Below are 25,744 nucleotides of genomic sequence, written 5' to 3'. Positions count from 1 at the left end.
GTAGGATATTTTTAAAAGAAACAGTCATGTTTGCATTGAATAAAATGATGTAGTGTTCCCAGTCAGAGGCAGATGCATAAGATTTCACTAAAAACATCATTTCATCAATAAGACATGCCTTAAACCTGAAGCAATAAGTATCTTTTCCCCTTGTAGTAATAATTAACCACTAACCTCCACCTTTCATATTCTGGCAGGGACCCTCTGTACCTAGAAGCTGACTCAGGATGCATCTACATTGTAGAATTAATGTAGTTTGACACCACTTTAGCTTCCATTGGTCGATACTGTGGGAGTTGTAGCATGGCGAGGCACCAGCACTATCTGGCTAAAGACCATACATAGCACGGAGCCAAGGCAGTTGAGTAGTGTCAAACTGCATTAATTCTATGGCAGGCACAAATTCAACAAAATGGGCTTTTCCTGGACTAGTAGGCAGTAACGGAAACATATTAATCCATGTAATGTCTGCATTCCAGTGGCTGATGTTGCTGTTTTTGTTGTGGTTGTATGCCTTGAAGTTGTTTCCTATCTGTAATGACTCTAACAAGCACATTTATTGGTGTGTGTGTAGAGTTTGTTAGTTTAAGGGGAACTCTTCCTGGGGAGGAAACAGAAACAGCAACAGGCAGTGATAAAGGGAAAATGTCATAGCTTGGATTTCAAATTACCTAAAGAATATTCCACTTACAGTGCAAAAATGGAGCTTCTCTGTCCCTTTCCCCCCACACTGTCATTCTTTGTGGCCACAGAATCAACCTTTTCACAGTAGCGTGGGAGGAGTAAAGTGGGAGGCAGAAATAAGAAAAATAATCAGGCAAAGGCACCTTCCAGGATCAAAGTCAGATACAAAATGTTCATTTGCAGATGATTAAAGAGAACTCAAAGATACATGTTCTAGCTATGGTCATCATGCTTTTAGTATTTGGCATTTACAACTGCATGACAGGCAAAAAGCTTTTAAAGCATTTATAACCAATAATTGTAAAGTTAAATTGGGTTATTTGTGTGTGTGCTACTGAAGGCAAAGGAGCACTTCCAAGTAAGGTGTCTGAGCTATCTATTTTTTTTTGTTATGAATATCAAGCCTTCTCTCCAGAACTGACACTCAAAGCAACTTGCAAAAATCACATACAGATTTAAAAACACAGGGGTACAAATATATAAAATTTTATTCGTTAGAAGTACAGTCAGCAATCTATATCTACAGGTTCTTCTCCATAAATTCAACTAACCCTGGCTCTAAAATATTTTTAAAATCCAAAGACCAAAGTTTGAGTTTATAATGTGCTAAACACAATGCTGATGTGTAATCATGCCCTGCTCAAGCCTCTCACCATTTCACAGATCCTTGGGCTTTCATTTGAGTTGTTTGCCATTGTATACAGTGGGACTTGAGCATCTACAACTTTTTATATCCATGGAAACTAAATCCCAGTGGATACAGAGGGTATATTGTAATTAAACTATAATAATCTGAAACAATGCACAGCACATCTTTTAAAAGGAATGGCATAAAAACAATGCAGTAAACTGTTAAAAGTTTTTCCTTACAAACTGCCTGTTCCCTGTCAGGAAAAAAGGCCTTCACTGTCAAAAAGGAGATAACAAGTATTGGAGGATCGGTCTAGTCTATCTAGGAAGAAATTTCTACAGTCAGGAAGCCCTCTCCTGGCTTTCCACCAGATACGACTGTGAAGATTGCATACGAGAGGCTGAAATGTGAGGATTGTGCTTGCCTAGATTTCAGCTGTATACAGTTTTATAAATCATAACCAGAAGTTTTAATTGTTCCTGGAAGCAGAAATATTAATTAGTTGTAATTCATTCTTTTGACTCATGTTCACTTATTTGTTGAAACATACAGCTTATGTTTCCAATGATTAAATACAGTTGGAAATACTCAGATTTTATCTATCAGTAGTGCGAATTGCAGGCATTTTTCAGGACAGTGGCAGGGAAAGCTGAAACATTTGCTTCTTCATCTAGTTCTTAATATACAGGATCTGTTAACTTTACCTGAGTAGGGGAAAAAGCAGTAATCTAGAATTTGTCAGATCAAAACTTAGAAATCAGAGCTGGGGACATTAGGCTCTGCTGTTTTTAAAATGGAAGGACAGCAAGAATGTTTAGGGTATGCATTTGGTTCACATACCCTAAATTTGGCCAGATTTTATCTGGATTTATAGGTATGCCACCCAGTTCCTGTTTGGCTCAGGGTCTAAGCTTGTAGGAGCCAAGATATGGGAGAAAATGTGTGAGAATGACTCGGTCAAATTGTTCTGCAAGAAACAAGTCACATCCATCACAAGGGAATGAATTGTGAACTCTGCAGATGAAGAAGAAATGCATTGACAAAGAGGAAGAGTGGTAGTATGAGAATATGAGAATAAGAAACTCACAGCAACCCAAGAATAAGAAGTGCGAGTAACAGAAGGCAAAAAGGAAGAGAGGGTACATTGCAAGGGTGAAAAAGGGCAGGGAATGAGCAGTGGAAATGGAGCAAAAGAAATAGGGCGGGGGGGTGTACACTGAGAGTGAACAAGGCAAGGCAAGGCAAGGCCAGGCTCAGAGAAGGGCAATAGGAAACCTCTTCTGAACAAATCTTACCAAGAAAACTCTGTGATAGGATTGATTTTGGATCACAGTAAATTGGAAATGACTTGATGGAACACAACAACAAAAACTTCAATCTTTGAACATGGAAAATTCTATCATTTCTTGTCCCTTATCTTATTCTAAAGTCCAAGAACTTGTAAAAAGGCCCCTTTTAAAGCACAGGCTCTGGAATAGCTGATGGATTCTGGAATGGCTGGTGATATTTGTATTTATAAAGTATCTTTTACCATCTTTGGTAATACTACTTCTATCCTGGAGTGAGAATTGTGACAGCTACCTGATGATGTCCCGTTACTCCTAGACAGCATAACCAATTTTGATGAATGCTAGGAGTTTCAATTCAAAAACATCTGGAATGCTGCATGTTTCCTTCATTTGCCCTATTCCCTTCTTGGAATTTCTATAATTTTTTTAATGCATATATCTGTAGCCCAGAAGAAATTTGTGAGGTGGCAGAGTTTCCCAGTTGCTGTTTATTTGGAGGGAAGCAGTATCATTAATTACACTGCATACTAGTCTTGTGCATTTGTATAAAATCACTACCTGTTTCTGTTTGTTCCATTCATATGGCCCCATTTCTGTATGCATCTGCTGCTTCCAAAACCGGTGCCCATCTGAATATACTGTACCAATGCATTCGTCCCATTGGCGGCAATGGATGGGCTGCCCAGCCTCCCCTTCTGTTCAGTTTTAGGGCTAGAGGGGTGACAATCAGCACACATGGAGGGCATATCTACCACTTTTGCCCCCTACCCCAACTCTTACAAGGTTTGGGTCATTCCCTGAATTTTAGGGATTTTTTTCTTTCTATAAATAAAATTTCCTTAAAAACATTTCTCTTTCTTGCTGGTCCCACCCTCTAAACTAAGGGCTTAAGATACCAATGATTCTGAGACATTTTACTCTCGATTGCAGAGGAGACCTGAGCTTAAAGGCAGGGGCTTAAGGCACCACTGATTCTGAGAGATTTCCTTCTCAATCTGCAGAGGAGACTTGAGGTTAAAGAATAAGCAGGCTGCAAGGCAGACACTGAGGCAGGCAAGAGGCAACAAGCGCGGCAGGCAGAGGAACAAACAGCAGCAAAGCAAATGGTTTTGTGCTGCTTTCGCTTTCGTTTCTCTGATTCATCCTTGTGGGGAGGGTTCTGCCTTACCGTGCAATATGAATGAACAGTACGTATAAAAGTATGAATGAGGCATATGAAACAAATACTGGGCCCTATTCTACTCCATACACTCAAAGTAGCCCCCATCAAACCAGATATAATTATTTCTGGTTTGATGGGGGCTACTTTGAATGTGTGGGGATTTTAATCTCCAAAAGGTAGCTCACATTCTGAGGATAGCTAATGCATCAAATTATAATTTGTGATGCATACCTTAGGTTTCCTCTGAGTATGGGCTGCCTTTTGGAGATTTAAATGCAGATGATTGTGTACTCTTGTTGGCTCCAGGGTACAGTCTCATCCCATACTCTTCTGGCAATTTGGGTAGAATAGTAGGAGGAGGCAGTAACTTTTCCTCTCATTATTGAGTTCATTATTGAATTTGTTTTGCTCTTGCCCTGTAGTAAACACAAAATCCTGTCATTATTGAACATAGTTGGCATCTTGTGGGTTATAAGACTTAAGAGAGGTCTGGTTCCCCTTTGTAACACTCATGTCACTGTCTTTTTTAAAGCTGCTATGTTGATGGAGTAGGAGTGGCAATGGAAACAAATTAGTGTATGAGTACTTGTAGTTCATGGAGTCCCACCAGTATATCCATAGTAGTGGAAGTATCTCAGATTCCATCAGTGTAGTAGGACTTTTCATGTATCCTATAACTCAGTGGACTTTAACCTTTGCTCATTAACATGCTTTGTACTTAAATAGACTAGGAATATTTACATAGAAATATATAAGCTTTTTGTAATGCTAAGGGGACAAGAATGATAGTCATAATGATGCATAACAAACTTGGTTTATACACTACTAACTAACAGATTATCTCAAATGTTTAGATTCTTTAATATTTGGATTCAGATAAAGGCTTAAAAGAAACAATCTGACAAGAATAACCGAGATGAACTTTTACAGAAGAAAGCCGGAAAACAAACAATATGAGACAATATAAGAAGAAGACATGCCCATCAGATTTAAAACTGACTGATAATAGCACTCCTCTCTTTGCTGTAGAGAATATAATGAAATTTTAATACTTTAAGTAATGAAAATAAGTGTAATGGAAGTGAAAAATTACTTGTAATAATCATAACTATGTACACTGGTGATTCTCCTGTCTCTGCACTTCCCTCTTGTGAAATATTAAATATCAGTAAATACTAAACTTACTAACAATAACCCCAATACCCCATCTCCCCTTTTTCTTTTTTATCCGATTTTTACTCGTTTTCCCCTTGTATGTGTGTGAAAAAAATTGGAAATGTCTCTCTCTCTCTCTCTCTCTCTCTCTCTCTCTCTCACACACACACACACACACACACACAGCAACTCAGGATCGATCATAAAAACCATCAGCATATAGCAAAGTATCAAAGATTTTACATAGGTTCTGGGAAATTTGGAGAAAGTAAGCTTACCCCTTAATCATTGGTATTTCCTGTAATGTATTGCCCTTCATTATGCAGTAGAATTTCAGAAAGGAATGTGAGCTCTAATAGTCACAGTGTTACATTAACACAAATGTTATCTGTCCTTGTAAGTATTTTACCTGGCTTGAGTTTTACTTGTGTCAATATTGCCAGCCATACAGTAACTTAGCTGTGTATTAAGACTTAATTCATGTGAAAGTTAAATGTGAGAAATAGAAGGATTGCATTGTTAAGTTCCTTAATTTAAAAAAAAGTGTTTTCCCAGTGATGAACAGGATCTGATGAGGCCCAGAATAATTTTTGCTGATACCCAAGGGACATCTGCTAAATCAAAGGTAGGATATTTTAGACTTGAATGATCTCCTATTTTTCAATAGTCACCAGCCAGAACCTAGTACAAAATATATGAATCTAAAATGCACAAAAATGTTGAATCTAGGTGTTATGGTTGAGCCTTATGGCTCCGATACTGGGAGACGAGGTCGTAAGACTCCTCGAGAGTCAGACTCTCTTGAGGAGCGCGAAAGGAAACGGCTCCGAGACTTATTTGCAGAACCAACAGACGAAGACTCCTTTGAGGGTTTTACCGAGAGAATGGAGGAAGAGATGGTTAGCTCAGAGGAGGATGACATGGAATGGACTCGTGTGAGGGAGGATTTGGGTGTCACCGGCAATGATAGCATGGGAGGCGACTGGCGGGTTGCAGGATCGGACCCGTGGACGGGCTGGAGGGATGGAACGGGATCCACAGCTGGGGATGCTGTGGGGCGTAGTCAAAGGTGTTTTAGCTCTGATGAGGATGATGATGATGAGGCACCTGGAATTAGGATAGCAGCTGATAGTGATGAGGAGTTATGAACTGGCATAAAATGGGGTTTTGAATCAATGGCTAATTGCGTTGGGCAAGGTAATCTGGACGAACGCTTGGGCTCTTGTTGGGGAAATTCCTGAAGACGGGTGTGATTCGTTTGCTGAATACGTAAGTAAAAATGTTCAATTGTTTTTCAAAATTATTTCCTGTAAACATTTTGATTCTAAACAATTGGTGACTAAGGTGAGCCAAGATCCAGCAAGGCTCAATATATGCCAAATGGCTAAACATGCCAAATGCAACAGTCTCTTTTCTTTTTAACAATAAGTTGCTTAACCTTGCGCTGATGACAATTGTATCAAAATATTTGGAGTATACACATTGTGATTAAAATGAATTCTTTTTAAAAGTCTTGATATTATGCAATATAATGCTGATATATCCAGATAAAGGTTTTTGAATTCAGAAATGTCTTTTGTATCCACACCCATATAGTTCATTGCTTTTAGCTTCTGTATATTATAGCTTCTAACTGTGCCAATTTGGCAGGAACTGTCCTGTTACCCCACTTTTCACCTGCTTTTAAAATGTCCCAGTTTCTTTTTTTCCAACTGTCCTCACCTTAATTTAATTGCTTCTGACTGAACTGAATGCACAAATGTAGTTTGTGCTTGGTTAACTCAGCAAAGAAAACAAGAGGGGGCAAAATCTTGCCTTTCCTTGTTGTCTTAAGCAAAAAGAAGCTGCTGTAGTTTCTCTTAGATTATGTATTCTTTTTGATCAGTAAATTTTCAATCTTGACTATACTCTGATGCTGCTTGTCCACATGTCCCAGTTTTAATATATGCGCAGGACTTTGTGCTGGCATCCATGTTTGTGCTAATTTGAGGAATGGGCATTCCTAATATTCTGTATCTGAAGCTAGGAATAGAGAGATCCTGGAAAGAGGGGGTTTGGAAAAATTTCCCTTTGGATTGTGACTCTCAGGGTGGCAAGGATAGTTTGATAGACTATATAAAAGTCAAAGTATGTATGTATGTTGGTTGGTTTATCCATTTGTACCACAAAAACTCATACATGGCTTGATGTATCTGGGCCAAAACGTGGCAGACATACCCTTCATTATCCAACTTAAAAACTAACCCACCCTTTTTGGGCCCAGAGCTGAGGAAAAGAAGTGGAAAAAATGGATTGGCTACTGCCAGGTGAAGTGACCTTCCATCATGTGACTGGGAAAGAAATAGGATGAAGCAGATTGGCTGTTGCTAGGTGAAGTGGCCCTTTGTCATGTGACCGAGAAAGAGTGAAGCAAATTGGCTGCTGCTAGGTGAAGTGGCTCTCTGTCATGTGACTGGGAAATAAATTGAGTGAAGCAGATTGGCTGCTGGTAAGTGACATGTATATGAGGGAAGGAGGGAGGGAGGAGAGGAAGGAATGAAGGGAGAAAGAAGAGAGGGGAGAAAAGAGGAAGGAAGAAAAAGGAGGGAAAGAATGGAAAGGGAAAAGGTATGAGAGGAAGGAAAGAAAGATGGGAAGAGAAAGACAGGCAGGAAAGAAAGAAAGAAAAAAGAAAAAGAAAGAGGAGGGGAAGGAGTATGAGGGAAAGCAAGAGAAGAAGCGAGGGAGGGAGAGAGGGAGTATGAGGGAAAGGGAGGAAGGGCAATGCAGGGTATATTGTATACGCTAGTAGGAAACAAAAGTAACTTTCCAAGTTCTAAAGACACATAACAATCTTGTTCTCATTTCCCCATGTATATTCATGATCAGCAACTAGTTTTACCAGTGGATAGGCATTGCAGTCCAGCATATCTATAGGGCTGCAGCTTGAGGAAGTCTGGCAGAAATACAAATGGAAGATTATCATGCAAAAACAGGCTTCCACTAGTTATCGTTTCCACATGAGTCATTCAGTGGGAATATAGTCTATATATATAAAAGAGTGATGGCATCAGGGCAGTTGACAAAACAACAAAAGTACAGGCCCCGCAACCTCGAAATTTGACAACACAACCCATCATCCATGCCTCCAGGTTGATACAACAAAAAGAAAAGAAAAATAAAGTCTTAATTAGAGGGAGAGCAATAATTTTTTTTATCCAATTGCTGCCAGTTTAGAGGGCTAATCTCTGCCCACTTGGTTGCCTAGCAACCAGCCAAGGGACAGCCAGGTTTCAGCTAGGGGACAGGCAGATTTAGGCCTCACTTAGGCTTCTTCCACAGATTATCTGATTTTAACTGGATTATATGGCAGTGTAGACTCAAGGCCCTTCCACACAGCTCTATAACCCATTTATAATCTTACATTATCTGCTTTGCACTGGATTATCTTGACTCCACACTGCCATATAATCCACTTCAGTGTGCATTTTATACAGCTGTGAAGAAGGAGCCTCATATACTCCAGTTCTGAGCAGATAATATAAGATTAGAAATATACAGTAGAGTCTCACTTATCCAACGTAAACAGGCCGGCAGGATAAGTGAATATGTTGGATAATAAAAAGGGATTCAGGAAAAGCCGATTAAACATCAAATTAGGTAATCGTTTTACAAATTAAGCACCAAAACATCATGTTATACAACAAATTTGACAGAAAAAGTAGTTCCATGCGCAGTAATGCTATGTAGTAATTACAGTAGAGTCTCACTTATCCAACACTCGCTTATCCAATGTTCTGGATTATCCAATGCATTTTTGTAGTCAATGTTTTCAATATATTGTGATATTTTGGTGCTAAATTCATAAATACAGTAATTACTACATAGCATTACTGTGTATTGAACTACTTTTTCTGCCAAATTTGTTGTCTAAGATGATATTTTGGTGCTTCATTTGTAAAATCATAACCTAATTTGATGTTTAATAGGCTTATCCTTAATGCCTCCTTATTATCCAACATATTCGCTTATCCAATATTCTGCCAGCCTGTTTATGTTGGATAAGTGAGACTCTACTGTACTGTATTTACAAATTTACCACTACAATATCACAATGAATTTAAAACACTGACTACAAAAACATTGATTATGAAAAGGCAGACTGCGTTGGATAATCCAGAACATTATATACGTGAATGTTGGATAAGTGAGATTCTACTTTAATATGAAATAATTACTGGGATAGAATAATGCAGAACAATATAATCTCTAAAACCAGGACAGTAAATAAACAGGGGAATTCCACACAGGAAACAATCTGGGCCAGCTAACACCTCCAACAAAGTATTCCCATCATCAAAGTCTGGCAAATCCTCTGTTTTCTCAGGGCCACAAACAGTAGAAGCACATAAAATATCGCAAACAACACCACTCTGAAAACAAGGGAATTCCAGACAGGAAAGAATCAGGGCCAGCTAACACCTCCCAACAAAAAATTCACTCAGGGAGGAAGCAGCCAGGCTTTAAAGCTGCAAGGCCATTACATCCTAATCATTTTTCCTAATTGCAGCATTCATACTTGCCTCCAACAGACAAAAAAATCCCAATCAGAAATATTGTATATTCACAACCTTTAGGAAATAATATCCCCTGATGGCGCAGCATGTTAAAGCGCTGAGCTGCTGAACTTCTGGACCGAAAGGCTGCAGGTTTGAATTGGGGGAGCAGAGAGAGCCCCCACTGTTAGCCCCAGCTTCTGCCAACCCAGAAGTTCAAAAACATGCAAATGTGAGTGCATCAATAGGTACTGCTCGGGCGGGAAGGTAACGCCGCTCTATGCAGTCATCCCACATGACCTTGGAGGAGTCTACGGACAACGCCGGCTCTTCGGCTTAGAAATGGACATGAGCACCAACCCCCAGAGTCAGACACGACTGGACTTAATGTCAGGGGAAAACGTTTACCCTTTACCTTAACTACCACCAGTTCCTCAATACTTTATTTCCCAGACCACCATATTTTGCCACAGCAACGCGTGGCCGGGCACAGCTAGTTCTTTATAACATGAATGACCTTTTGAAGGCTTGAAATCAGCAGGAGTTAGCTCTCACTTAAACGTATGCAAAGGTTGATATTTAAGATTTTTGTTAAGTCCCCACACATACTTTCTTCCTGTCACTGTGCTATTTTTGAATGGTACTCCTTTTTACACTTGCCATAACGTGTAACCATGTGCAACAAAGCTATTGTTTCCCCCCTGCCACTTTCCAGCAACATTTGACTTCGGAACGGCCTGGACCATGATTACTGGATTGTGTGATTTTAATGTTCTATTGATATGTTTTGATTCAATGTTTTAATGTTAAATGATGTCATTGTTTTTTATTTAATCGGTTATTGTATGTTACTATTATTGTGTTAAGTCTCTGTACGTAAGGCATTTAATTTTGCCATAATTATGTTAGAAACTGCTTTGAGTCACCAGTGGGGGGAGAAAAGTTAATAGTAAATAGTAGTAAATAAATAAATGTTCTGCTTATTCCAGTGCAATGTATTCTTGGCCTCAGTATGGCTAACTTCCAAGTAAGTTTGCACTCTGGATGTGAAAGATGTCCATTGTACAGACAGAAATAAGGACCACGGTTTTGCATTTTGCCATCCCCAACATACAGTGTGATTTATGGTAACCAATTTGTGCACTTACAGCAACTTGAGTGACTTGATCCAACTTCAAACTGAGTTTTTGGACTTCTAAAAGGTGGAAACAACAGTGACAAAACTATTTCAGATTCAGTTCACTTAGGGTGCATTCACACTGTAGTATTAATGCAGTTTGACACCACTTTCACTCGCATGGCTCAATGATATGGAATCCTGGGGATTGTAGTTTAGTGAGATATCAGCACTCTGGCAGAGAAAAGTAAAGACCTTGTAAGACTATAACTCCCATGATTTCAGAACATTGAGCCATGGCAAAGTTGGGTCAAACTGCATTATTTCAACAGTATAGATGCACCTTTAGGCAACTTCTTGTAGTGATGAGGGAAATTGTGTTGAAAAGGTTATGCAAAAAATATCATTCAGGGTGCATCTATACAGTAGAATTAATGCAGTTTGACACACTTTGGCTGCCATGGCTCAATGTTATGAAATCATAGAAGCTGTAGTTTTATAAGGTCAGCAGCCTTCTCTTGTAAAGTATGTTGGTGACTAACCAAACTATAACCCCAGCAATTCTATAGCTTTGAGCCATAGAAGTTAAAATGGTGTCAAACTGCATCAATCCTATAGTTTAGATGTACCCTTAGATAGACTGAATTCCGGAGCGTATAAAGCAGATGCGTGTGGTCCTTCACTTGCTTAGATAGAAGTTAGAACTGCTTTGTTTAATGGCGCTTATTTCCAAGTGTTTATATAATTATGCTTACTTTTAAATGCATTCAAAATGCTGAGTGCCTCAATCAGAAGAAAATGAATGCAGTAACAAGGATGGGTTAAATTACAACATGGGGCTAAAAAAATCATAATCTCCATTTCAGTACTAATAAATCAGTTTGTAAAGCTGAGTGTTCTGTTTCTGTCTTAGAAGAAAGAGCCAAGTCAAGTCTGCAAACAGCCAAGGAGTTTTATATTTCATAGCAGAGTAAATCACAAAGAAATGAATCTCTTAGCGGAGCTCTAGAACAGGTTGATCTAGACTTCAGATTTTTGGTGACCTGAAGTAACATTATTATTCTTTTTTTCCTCAGGTGGTTTCTGTTTCTCAAAGGATAAATAAATTCTGCCATCTAGTGGATACTAAGATTTTTAAAAAACGGTTAGCTGCATTTAACCAACTTCAAGCAGAAAGGAGATGCAATCTAACACATATGAGGGGCGCATCAGGTTTGAATGGTATCTGAGAATTTAAAGAAAAATAGATCAGGAAGAAACATTTAGATTAATTCTAATATAATTCAACGGTTCAGTAACTAATCTTTCTGTGTTATTAATATGTAGTCAATTAGTTTATTTTGGGAGCCTCCAGTGATGCAGTGGGTTAAACCGCTGAGCTGCTGAACTTGCAGATGGAAAGGTCAACTGTCCAAATCTGTGGAGTGGGGTGAGCTCCTGCTGTTGGTCCCAGCTTCTGCCAAGATAGCAGTTCAAAAACATGCAAATGTGATTAGATCAATAGGTACCGCTCCGGTGGGAAGGTAACGGTGCTCCATGCAGTTATACTGGCCACATGACCTTGGAGGTGTCTACAGACAACACCGGCTCTTCGGCCTAGAAATGAAGATGAGCACCAACCCTCAGAGTCAGACATGACTAGACTTAATGTCAGAGGAAAACCTTTACCTTTACCTAGTTTATTTTAGGCAAATTTTATATATTTTACATACATGAATACACTATACATTTGTTTGGTCCTTATCAATTTTCCAATCCTACTTCCATCTACTGTAGACTCCCAGACCCTTTCTACACTGCCAGATAAAATCCAGATTATCTGCTTTGAACTGGATTATATAGCAACATAGATTCATATAATCCAGTTCAAAACAGATAATGTGGATTATCTGCTTTGATTATCTGGATTATATGGCAGTGTAGGAGGGTCCCCAGTTAACCAGGATTCTCAAACAACCAGCAAAAAAGAAAGAAAGAAAGAAATCAAAGAAATAATATTTTAAATAAAACTAAAGACATGTACAGTAGAGTGTCACTTATCCAAGCTAAACGGGCTGGCAGAAGCTTGGATAAGCGAATATCTTGGATTATAAAGACGGATTGAGGAAAAGCCTATTAAACATCCAATTAGGTTATGATTTTACAAATTAAGCATCAAAACATCATGTTATACAAATTTGACAGAAAAAGTAGTTCAATACGCAGTAATGTTATGTTGTAATTACTGTATTTACGAATTTAGCACCAAAATATCACAATATATTGAAAACATTGACTACAAAAATGGCTTGGATTATCCAGAGCAGGGGTCCCCAAACTTTTTAAGTGGAGGGCCGATTCACAGTCCCTCAGACTGTTAGGGGGCCGGACTAGGATAAAATAGTCCAAAATTAAGATTGTTGTTGTTGTGTGCCTTCAAGTCATTTCAGACTTAGGTCAACCCTAAGCCTAAAGTTTAGGACAGAGGCCAGGTCAATCACCTTGGAAGCCCATGGGCCTTAGTTTGGAGACCCCTGATCTAGATGATCAAAAGACCATAGGTAAGGAAAGGGGCCCCCAAAGGCCATCTAGATAATCTCATAAAACCATAGGTAAGGAAAAGGACCCTCAAAGACCATCTAGATGGTCTCATAGGACCATAGGTAAGGAAAGTGACCTCTAAAAGCCATCTAGATGGTTTCATAAGGCCATAGCTAAGCAAAGAGACCTTCAAAGACCATCTAGACGATCTCATAAGACCATAGGTAAGCAAAAAGACCGTCAAAGACCAGGTAGACTTAGGTCAACCCTAAGTCTAAGGTTTAGGGCAGGGGCCAGGTCAATGACCTTGGAGGGCCGCATCCGGCCCCCGGGCCTTAGTTTGGGGACCCCTGATCCAGAGGCTTGGATAAGCGAGGCTTGGATAAGTGAGACTCTACTGTATAAGATAACAAAACTGGGTAACATTTAGTTAAGTTTGTCTGTATTTGTCTTCGTTTACTTTTAAATACTGTATTTCAATATTAATATGAAGTCAATAAAGAGTTTATGGTATGGTATAGTATTGGTTAGGTCTATGTCTCAAGCAATAAGAAACCACATTTATCCAGCATCTACCAAACCTCACAAGTGCCTGTAAACAAAAAGTCTACTGTATAAATATTGTAAAGTCAGTTATAAAATATGATAATAGTTATAATAAAAACAGTATTATCAGCTGACATTTGCCTGACAGAACAAGATAAAGGAAACATAATATTGTTTAATTCTTAGAATAACTATGACTTAACTTTTTTGTGACAGGAACGGCAGAAAAATGAGTGGGATGGAGCTAAAAGCACACACACCTGGATGCCTACGTACATAAAAAGTGATCAATCTGGAGAACAGAAACTCAGAGAAACCCTTGAGTCATGGCTGGTTAAATCTGAAGCTCTGTGCCAAGCCTTTTTCATCCAAGTGAGCTCTTCAGGCCTCATGACACTGATGGCAGGCAGCCAAGTAAAAGCAAAGGCCTCACACGCTCTGCCCGACTGGTCCAAGGTTGCAACCTTGCAAACTTGGAAAGAAAAAAAGTATCTGGCCCTGAGCCAAGCATGCTATTTGATTCATTTAGGGCCTACATTTTTAAGAATAGCAACCTCTGCTTGGGTACAGTATGTTGTGCTAAGATGCTTGCCCTTAACAGATACATTCTTGAGGGAACAGGATATAGCATATCATTGTTGGGCCCTTCTTGCTCTCACTGGGTGGCTCTCAGCTTCAAAAACAATTATGATAAAGTTTGCCTTAGGTTCCTTATAAGTTGGACATGACTTAAAGGCACACAGTAAAAACAACATAGAATCTTACAAGAGCCAGTGATTTGAAAGGTCAGCTTGCGGGGATGTCTACACTAGACCTAGGCAATCTTCAGCCCTCTAGGTGTTTTGGATGTCAACTCCCGGCTGTTAGGAATGGTGAGAGTTGAAGTCCAAAAACACCCGGAGGGCCAAAGTTTGCCCAGGCCTGGTCTACACTGTAGAATGAATACAGTTTGACACTGCAAAGATACAGAATGGGGGACGCCTGGCTCGACAGCAGTACGCGTGAAAAAGACCTTGGAGTCCTCATGGACAACAAGTTAAACATGAGCCAACAATGTGATGTGGCTAAAAAAGCCAATGGGATTCTGGCCTGCATAAATAGGGGTATAGCATCTAGATCCAGGGAAGTCATGCTCCCCCTCTATTCTGCCTTGGTCAGACCACACCTGGAATACTGTGTCCAATTCTGGGCACCTCAATTGAAGGGAGATGTTGACAAGCTGGAATGTGTCCAGAGGAGGGCAACTAAAATGATCAAAGGTCTGGAGAACAAGCCCTATGAGGAGCGGCTTAAAGAACTGGGCATGTTTAGCCTGCAGAAGAGAAGGCTGAGAGGAGACATGATAGCCATGTACAAATATGTGAGGGGAAGTCACAGGGAGGAGGGAGCAAGCTTGTTTTCTGCTGCCCTGCAGACTAGGATGCGGAACAAAGGCTTCAAACTACAGGAAAGGAGATTTCACCTGAACATCAGGAAGAACTTCCTGACTGTGAGAGCTGTTCGGCAGTGGAACTCTCTCCCCCAGGCTGTGGTGAAGGCTCCTTCTTTGGAGGCTTTTAAGCAGAGGCTGGATGGCCACCTGTCGGGGGTGCTTTGAACGCGATTTCCTGCTTCTTGGCAGGGGGTTGGACTGGATGGCCCATGAGGTCTCTTCCAACTCTACTATTCTATGATTCTATGCTTTAACCGCAATGGTTCAGTGCTATGGAATCATGGGAGCTCTACCTGCATTCTTTGGCAGAGAAGGCTAAGATAAAGATAAAAGGTTTCCCCCTGACATTAAATCTAGTCGTGTCTGACTCTGGGGGTTGGTGCTCATGTCCATTTCTAAGCTGAAGAGCCGGCATTGTCCATAGACACCTCCAAGGTCATGTGGCCGGCATGACTGCATGGAGCGCCATTACCTTCCAGCCAGAATGGTACCTACTGATCTAATTGCATTTACATGTTTTCGAACTGCTAGGTTGGTAGAAGGTAGAGCGAACAGTGGGAGCTCGCCCCGCTCCCCAGATTCTAGTCAGGAAACAATCAGGGCCAGCGAACACCTCTCCACACAGGATTTCCCCAGGCAGGAAGCAGCCGGACCTTAAGCTGGAAGGCTATTCAATGCTAATCAATGTGATAAATTACAACATTCACACTTGCCTCCAACAGACAAGAGGATGCCTGCCATGGATGCGGGCGAAACGTCAGGAGAGAATGCTTCTGGAACATGGCCATACACAGCCCAGAAAACTCTCAGCAACCCAGTGATTCCGGCCATGAAAGCCTTCGACAACACGTTTAATAAAACTTTATTTGTACCCTGCCCCATCTGCTAACAAGGGACTCGGAGCGGCTTACAGACATAAACATAATAAATAAACACTCCGATTAATAACATAACCAATTACACAATCAAAATTAACTCAAGACAGATAAAACTCCTTAAGTCTTTTAAACCTTGCTCGTTTTTTTTTTTAAATGGCAAAATCAAAGTTTGATCTGGGGAGAGATAGGCGGGAGAGATAGATAGATAAGATCAATTTCAAGCCGCGGATGATAAAATTCGCGCATACGGAGGGCCGAGGGTCACTCTCTGCTTCCCAGCCAAGAGGAAAGTTTCCTGGCGCGCGAGAAAGCACTTCGGCACGCGCTCTTGCGCTTTCCCCGCCGGCGAAGGGAGGCGAAGCCCCGCCCACCTCTCGGATGACGTGAGCGTGACGTGACCCAAAAGGCTGAGCAGGCGCTGGAACGTTCGCTTCCTGGACATCCTCCTGTGACGTGAGACACAGTAGCCCCGCCTCTTCCGTGCCGGTAGCTTCGCGGTGCCAGTTCGTCGCTCAAACGCGCACGCGCGTACGCAGTACCAGCCGGCGCGTGAGGGTCGTACGCCGCGAGCCGCTTTTCGAGTTGGTTCCTTCCTCCTGCAGGGCGCCGCTGGCCCTTCTCGGGGGCTATGAAGCACCTGCCGTATTTCTGCCGGGGCGAGGTCGTGCGAGGCTTCGGCCGGGGCTCCAAGGAGCTCGGCATCCCCACAGGTGAGGAGCGAAAGGGGCTGCGGGAGACGACGGTGGCCTCGCGGGGTCAAAGGTGCCCTGAGGGCCCACACTCTCTTTTGTGTGGGTGGCTCTCTTTCTGCCCGTTTCCCCCCTTCCCCTTATGGGACTTCCCAGAATGGGTTGCTGTGACTTTTCCGGGCTGTATGGCCATGTTCCAGAAGCATTCCCTCCTGACGTTTCGCCCACATCTATGGCAGGCATTCTTAGAGGTTGTGAGGTCTGTTGCAAAACTAGGCAAGTGGGGTTTATATATCTGTGGAAGGTCCAGGGTGAGAGGAAGAACTCTTGTCTGCTTGAGGCAAGTGTGAATTTTGCAATTAGCCACTTTGATTAGCATTGAATCGCCTTGCAGCTTCAAAGCCTGCTTGCTTCCTGCCTAGAGGAATCCTTTGTTGGAAGGCCTGATTGTTTCATGCCTGTAATGTCTGTTTTCTAAGTGGTGTTCTTTAATTACTGTCAAGAAACATGAAAAGCACTACAGACAACTAGAATAGTCAGCCATAGCAGAGCACTTGATGAACCAAACTGGACACAGCATATTATTTGAGGACACAGAAAGGCTGGACCACTCTCAAACCACCATTATAGATGACACAGAGAAGCCATTGAAACCCACAAGCATGTGGACAGTTTCCACAGAAAGGAGCAAACTATGAAAATGAAGACAATCTGGCTACCAGTATTAAAACAGAACTTTAAAATCGGGACAGTAAATAAATTGCGTTCCATAATAAAGTTGGATTGAGAACCTCATCACATAAGGCTTCCCCCCATTTCTAGAAACTTTAGAACTAGAGTCAAACGATGAAGACTACTTCCAGGGGTTGCCCGTAGGACTCCGTTTTAAAAGTACTACTACTACTAATAATAATAATAATTAATTTTTATACCCCACTTCCATCTCCCCAAAGGGACTTGGGGCAGCTAACATGGGGCCAAGCCCAGGTAATTACAATAAAACAAAATAAAATACATACATAACACATAACATACATAAAGTGTCGAGAAGTTGGCATTTTGGGGTTGGATAGCACCTCTACCCAACTCCAGACCTCTCAATTCGCTTGGAAGTGGGGAAAGGTGGATATTTTAATGTTTGATGGCAACTGCTGGATGTCTCTGTTGTATTGTTTTATAGTGGCAAGTGGGGTGGTGATCGCTAATGAAATGGTATATATGATGGGGAGACAGCAGTTTTCCGTACATAGAAAGGCACAAAACCTTTCCCTCCCTCATGGAAGGAAAGCTTTTAACTGTCATGGCTCAATACTATGGAATCCTGGGATTTGTAGATTGGTAAGGGACCAGATGTTTTTGACAGGGAAGTCTCAAGACCTTGTAAAACTACAACTCCCAGAATTCCGTAGAATGGAGACATGGCAGTTCAAGTGGTGCCAAACTACATTAATTCTACAGTGTAGATGCACTCTTAAACTCAGGCTAATCTGTCTTAATTGGAATTTCAGTAATGTTTTGTTAAGATGTTACAGCAATGTGAATAGATTGCCAGCTTCCCATGTGACTTTTTTGCAGTTGATATGAAATATTTTAATGTACTGTATTAAGTTTCTTAATTTTCCCCTTACATTTTTCAGCTAACTTTTCTGAGGAGGTGGTTGATAGTTTCCCAGCTGATATCTCTACGGGTATTTACTATGGATGGGCTTGTGTTGGAAATGGAGATGTGCATAAAATGGTTCTCAGCATAGGCTGGAATCCTTATTACAAGAACGTTAAGAAATCTGTGGTAAGAATGCTTCTTCATTAAACAGCTTATGAGGCAGAGATCATGGTCTGTACTAACATATTACGAAAGCACAGAAATTGCTTGAGAGTGCCATTTTTAAAATAATAACATGGGAAAAGCACTAGCTGCTTCCTCCCTTAAACTTTGAAATAAATAATTGAATTTGCTAAACAATATCCTTGATGACAGATGAAGTGCTGGGAGTTTACACTTGCATTTACAGGAAAGTGGGATACAAATTCTAGGGTTCAAAGAGGTGTCTGCCATGAACACTATGATTGGCATTCCAAATAGGTAAATAATTCATGCATATGTGTACGAACACATACCGAACACCTTATTCCATCATGTTTATTCACATGTGCACATGTTTCATTGAAATTGGTTGAGCTGAAACTGTGTAAAGCATGTCAGAGAAAAAGTCTTTTCATTTGATGTAGACTTTTAGCAATTGGTTTTCTACATTGATTTCATTTCTGTTTGGTTATACACCAAGAGATTAGATAGGAAGTGAAATATAGAAGAGTTGTCAAATTGGAGGAATTTTGGAGGAGTTCCAAAAGAAGCTTTTTTAAAAAAGGCATAGGAAGCCTAAGGTGTCTGTTTTCAATGCATTCTTTTATGTTAATATAATATACATTATTTATAGTTTTATCCACTGAAACTTTAATTTTCATTTTAGGAAACACATATCATTCACACCTTTGAGGAAGATTTTTATGGAGAAATACTTAGTATAATTATTGTTGGATATATACGACCAGAAAAAAACTTTGAATCTTTAGGTAAGTCTTCTGTACCTTTTGAAAAATCTTTCACTAGAGGGTCATTTATTACCCAGCCTTCAAATATCATTACTCAATGACATTGGTTCCGATTCTTGGGTCCTCCAGATATTTTGGACTTCATTTTCCAGGATCTCTGACCATTAGCCATACTGGTTGAAGTCCAAAACAACTGAATGGCTAAAAAGAATAATTGTCCACAGTTTTTTTTTTAGAGCCCAAGTTTATATATTCATTCTGTCTATTGCCCAAACAAGGGATCTTTCACACCTCTAACTAAGTCTTTTAAGGAGACAATTGAGTATTACACTATGTAACAAAATTTGAAAAAAATATGTTCCTGGTTTGAAAGTGTTACTATTTATTGTGCAGTACTTACTTTGAAAGTAGTTGTTATATTCCAGAAACTTCGTTTTTGTGTCTGCCGCAAACTATGTTGAATTGGTTGAGGCTCTGATATATTCATTAAAAACTGTAGCAAAATGTGCTGCAGGATGTCCTGCAAAAATGGTTTTTGCAGTTTATTAAACTTTTCCTATGTTTTTATGATAGAACCAATTAGAAAATGTCATTTATAATCCTGGAACAAAAATTGTGTTGCATAGTGTTATTGGTCTGTCTTTCTATTTACCAGGTAAATGTATGCTGTCACTACACATTAAATCACAAGGTTATAAATCATTCATGATCTTTGCTACTGACCAGTGGACTAGGGCCATTGGAAGGTTGGAGTCTCTTGCAATGGGGAGGCCAACCTTATTTTATCCAGCAACCAGAGAAAGGATCGCTGAAGGAATTTTGTTCCTCATTCACCAAAAAACAAACTCAGCTCCAGTCTCGACTTAGACATTAGCCAGAAGAATAAAGATTGCTACGATTCTAATTATACACATTTTTGGGTTGAAATGCTATCTTGTTACATGCTGTCAATTCAACCTTGACTTATGACAGTGTTATCATGCAGTTTTCTTGTCAGTTTTCATATAGCGGAGGTTTGCACTGGCATCCTCCTAAGGCTGATTTCTTTTCTAGCTAAGCTGAAACCTGGCCTCTCCAGAGTTTAGATCCAAACTCACAACACTAGGCTGGCTCTCACAAAACAAAAAATAAAAAAAAATCTGTTTGATTTTTTTGAAAGATTTCATTTCTAAGTTATACTAAGCTGAATTTCACTATTTTTTTTGGCACAACTACAAAAGGAAAGTTGATAGCCAAAGCCGCTCTTGAAAGCAACAGATCTCTCCCAGGCTTCCAGATCCACATTCCTGGAAGTCTGTGTCCATTAGGCTCAGCAGAAATGGCAAAAAAGCTATTTCTTCCTAGCCTTATGTCTTGGGGAAAAGGACAGACGTCCTGCATGCACAACTCTTACTTTATAGGAAAATGAAGGGCCTCCTTTCTTTGGTGACAAAACTTGTTAAGGTGGAATATTTTCCTTCATTTTGTTGTCATTTTGTAATATCAATCCCAAGGGTTAAATGATGCAACAAGGATATTTGTAACAACAGCATTACTGTTCAGCTAGAAGCCTCCATGGTAGGCCTGCCTTATAAACTGGGGTCAACTTCAGTAGGGTACCTGATTCTTGTGCGTTCAGACTAATTCACTCACTTTGGATATAATGGCAAGCTATTTTTATTGTGACAAGAACTTCAGTCTTCTTTATGTAATGTCTGAATCAATTTCATGTCTCTCTCTGTACTAGTGACACTGTTGGAACAAGCCTTTATCAGCATGGCATGCTTTATTCAAAAAATTACTTGTGAAATGTTCCTGATTTATTTTTTCCTCCTTCTACAGATGCACTCATAGCAGCCATTAAATCTGATATTGAAGAATCTGAAAAAACACTAGAATTCCCAGAACACCAGAAATTAAAACATCACAGTTTTTTTCAGAAGGATGGTGCTATCACTATGGCTAATGGCCATTGAGTGATGCTAGTATTTTAATTTTCACCATTACTGTTTAAATTGCACTGGTATTTTCGTGACTGTATTGCTTTAGAGAAAAACATTTTAACATTCCTGCTTAGAATTGTTTGCTTGCATTAAAATGGTTAGATCCCTAGAGTCTTTTACTTTTTATGAATGTACTCTAATTCAAATAGAAGTACAAATGAAAAGTTTTGTCAGATATGATGCACTACGGGCAGTTTTTTTAGGTAATCAGAGTCTAAGCAAAAGTTAATTCCCTAAATGTAGATAGTACAAGGTATTTTAAAAATATTTCTTAGACTATACATTATCCTTAATTAAACTATATTTTGTGAATGTAAATGACAAATTTATTAAATGATTTTTATACTGAGGGAAATGCATTGGAAAAGTGGATGTAGCATGAATAATTTCACAGTAAACTTCTGCTTGATTTTTTCCTTCTTGTTCATTAAACACTGGTTAGAACCAGAAACAGCTTAAATCTTTTTAGTCCCCTTGAATTGGGAAATCATGTTAATTGCAACTAACTGCTGCCATTGAGTTAATTGCCACTGAAACAGAGTTAATTTCCTCTTGATTCAAACCAGTATTTCTACTTATTAGTAGAACTTGCCTGTTTAATGTACTTTTAACCAATGATCTGCATATATCAATTTCAAAAGAAGCATATGAAATTCTAGGTTAAATCTCTTGGCTTGTGTGCGTATTGTGTGAGCTTTGATATGTAGTACGGTTATCTTTTCATGATATATACACAAGATGAGGTATCCAGTTTCCATTGAAACAGTTCATAGCTTTAAAAAAGTTCTGTCACCTTATTCATGAACTTACCTGTAATGATATATAAAACTTTCTTTTGAAATTAAGATAATACATAATTCTATTCATGAATCAACATTTTAGAAATTTTATTTTAGGTATGACCAACAATTCTACAAGAAAATGTTAAGGTTGCTTAACAAAACTAGAATTTAATTAGATTCTGTTCAGTGTAAGGGAATAGTAATTTAGTGTAGTGCAATAAAAGTTAAGTATCTCTAATCTGATATGCTTGGGACTGGAGGTAATTTTTATTTAATTTTCCCCCCGATTTTGGAATAGTTGTATGTAATAATGTAATGGAACCCAAGTCTAAACATGAAATTAGTTTGTTTCATACCCATCTTGCACACATAGCCTGAAGAGAATTTCTACATTTTAAATAACTTTGTGCATGAAACAAGGTTTGAGTACACTAAACCATCAGAGAGCAAAGGTGTCACTATCATATGGACAGTTTTTGGATTTTGGAGCATTTCAAATTTCCAGATAAGGGATACTCTATTTGTACTTTTATTTTTCACATAATCGTTCACAAAATTTGACATACAATTTGAAACATATACAGTATGCTCATTGAGGGTGGGATTGTTGTTGCTGACATAGATATGAGAGCACAAACTGCACATGTAATTGAGGACCATAAGTTTATAGCTTTAAATGTAAATAAGTGTCCCAGGGATCCTGTGTAGGATACCATGTGAATGAATGCATGGAGAGCATGTCACTGTGATCCACTTTCCCCCATGTGCATTCATTGTATGTGCATCAAATATGACAAAGGTGCTTCGGTTTTATGTGAGACTTTCCCCTTGTACAAGGAAATTTAAGATCCCTTCATGTTGTTGAATTGTGGACACATCATTAACATACCAGGGGCTAGATGTAATTCTAATTACAGCTAGATTCATTGAAAGGTACAGGGTGTTTCAAAATGATGGACCCAATTTCAAAGCAAGTTCACAATTGCAATATGTTACAATTACACAAAAAGGTACAAACGATTTAATGAGTTATCAAGTTTTGCTAATCCATTTTTGAGCCAGAAATAAATCTAAAGAAATAACTCTGCAAATGGGGAATATTTCATTAGACCTAACATTGCTGGATCACCATCTTGTGAATGACTGAGGTCAGGGGCTATTTCTGCATCAGGAGAGACATCTAGTAAGTAATCATTTGAAAATCTTTCACCCTTTCAAGGAGAAAGAATTTCATTCATGAGAAATTTCATTTCATTCATCTTTTTGAACTACTGGAATAAGTACCTTGTCATCAACACTGATGTTGGCCCCATTTTTTTAAATAGTTTATTAGTTAGGATTAAAAGCAGGCTAAGATCTCACTGTTGTATCTAGTAACATTGCCCACAATCTGGCCCTACTCCATTCTCCTAAGCAAGGTTTTATCTGTTAATCAGCCATAAAGGGTGGGGTCCCTCACTTTTTCAGCTTCTGTGAACCTGGCAATTTTGTGATTCACACCATACAGGCAACAAGCCATTACTGGCAATTTTTATATTGCTTCTGTGAGCCTCAGCTCCAGAAAACGAGAAACCCTTTTGTCCTTTCTCAACTCATTGTAGGGAGGTGGAACTTTCTCATAACATACTGATCTTTGCACTAATTGAAGTGCTTCTGCTTGGTGTAGAGTTCAGTACTGCTGCATAAAAATACCCTTCCTGGCTTAAAAGAGGGGAGCTGCTGTCTCATACCATGCTTCTCAAGAACCGGAGCAATTTCCCCAATGTAATTTAAAACAATATTAGCATATGAGACCAAGCATACTTACTTACTAGTGCCATGTTATGAAAATGAATGTGTGGATTTATATATGTTGTTGCCTGTACATGTCGTCTTATTTTAGAAAGTGCCTTCTGATTGTTCTGAAGGATTGTGAACACTGATCAAAGAATACTTGTATGCATTTTTGATTATTTGTTGAGAACATGTGATAATGGCAGAATAATTAACTGGGGGTGAGAACACTAAAGTATGGGCCAGAAATACAGCTTATTAATAGATGCTAATGAATAAATATGTCAGTGGGTATGAAATTAAAGAAGTATTTATTGAATTCTGTCCTTTTATATGTCTGTACTTAAAAGTGGATGATTCATTTTAAAATTATCATGGCAATTTTATTAAGGGATTTTATTTTTGTATTAATTTTGTATTCATTCCCCACTTCAGGGTATTGTTAGGTGTGGGAATTGGTGTAGAAATTCAATTCATGATGGGAACAATTAATAAAATAAAGAAAATGTGTATATGTCCTGATCAGCTTTGTTTTTTAATTTGCTACAGGGAACTCATACTAACCTTTACAGTTAGTCTATAGCAGGCATGCTGTCATTCTTTTAAAATGTTTATAGCTGGTCATTCCTAAATAGCATTATAAACAGCTCTTGTAATATTTACAGTGGAAAACAGTATGTGCAAGAGGAAAACACTTTTTATTGTTTTAATTCAATTCAATCATGGAAGTGTGGAATTTGATTATGTATGTACAAAGGTGATAAAACACATTAACAACACTCACTTGGCAAGAAGAATCGGGTCCAGATGCTAGTTAAGAAAGACACTTGATGTTTTCTTCATACAATGTTGTGCTTGCAAATTTTAAATGACAATTACAGTAAATTGCCTAAGGTAGGAAATGCCAGTTTCATGAAAAGAACATTCCTCCAATCCAACAACTGCTTCCACAAATATAGAAATCTGTTGATGAATCTTAAGATGGCAAGTATGTAAAAATATTTTAATCTCTAGAGCAGGGGTCCCCAAACTAAGGCCCGGGGGCCGGATGCGGCCCTCCGAGGTCATTTACCTGGCCCCCGCCCTCAGTTTTATAATATAATATATTGTATATACATATAATATTGATATTAATATTATAATGTAATACAATATAACACTAATAATAATACCATATAATAATATTAATTATATATTCTATATTACATATAATATTGCTAATAATATTACAATATAGTGGTATAGTTCAATATAATAATATATAATGCTAATATTGGGCTGTGCTAATAATATAATATATTGTATGTACATATAATTTGTAAGCCACTCTGAGTCCCCTTTGGGGTGAGAAGGGTGTGATACAAATGTAGTAAATAAATGCAGTAAATAAATAATAAATAAATTTTAGACTTAGGCTCGCCCAAAGTCTGAAATGACTTGAAGGCACACAACAACAACAACAACAACAACAACAACAACAACAATCCTAATTAACTTGACTATCTCATTGGCCAGAAGCAGGAGCACACTTCCCATTGAAATCCTGATAAATTTATGTTGGTTAAAATTGTTTTTATTTTTAAATATTGTATTGTTCTTTCATTGTTCTTCTTGTTGTTGTTTTTGCACTACAAATAAGTCATATGCAGTGTGCATCGGAATTTGTATTTTTTTTTCAAATGATAATCCGGCCCCTTAACAGTCTGAAGGATTGTGGACCGGCCCTCGGCTTAAAAAGTTGAGGACCCCTGCTCTAGAGGCTATCCAGTTGGACGATGAAGGAAAAAGCTCCAATTCTTGAACCTTATTTGAAAATCTACTCAGTTCTCTCAGTTCTCTAAGTAACAGTTCTTTGCCATTTTCTGAATTCCCAGCATTGGAGCATAACACATGTCTCAAAACTGAAGACAACTAGTAAGAAAAGCATTTTAAGCATGCTTATGTGGAGTGAAGAGAAATTATATGGACAAAGTTATTGATCTATTTTTTAAAGTTGTATGCAGTGGTTTTATGTGA

The 25,744-nt window shown here is 39.0% G+C and overlaps 1 protein-coding gene across 1 annotated transcript; it reads left to right on the top strand.

Annotated features, from left to right (window-relative positions):
- The first annotated feature begins 16,405 nt into the window (after positions 1-16,405).
- On the top strand, positions 16,406-24,250 carry rfk (riboflavin kinase). The gene is made up of 4 exons (XM_003216530.4): positions 16,406-16,659; positions 18,276-18,427; positions 19,110-19,212; positions 21,013-24,250. Exons 1-4 carry the CDS (start codon positions 16,578-16,580, stop codon positions 21,144-21,146), a joined length of 471 nt encoding a protein of 156 aa, XP_003216578.1. The 5' UTR covers positions 16,406-16,577; the 3' UTR covers positions 21,147-24,250.
- Positions 24,251-25,744: the final 1,494 nt, after the last annotated feature.

This window comes from Anolis carolinensis, chromosome 2, assembly GCF_035594765.1.
Source record: "Anolis carolinensis isolate JA03-04 chromosome 2, rAnoCar3.1.pri, whole genome shotgun sequence".
Lineage (NCBI taxonomy): Eukaryota > Metazoa > Chordata > Lepidosauria > Squamata > Dactyloidae > Anolis > Anolis carolinensis.
Note: the sequence above shows the minus strand (reverse complement) of the source record. Positions and strands in the feature narration are given on the sequence as shown.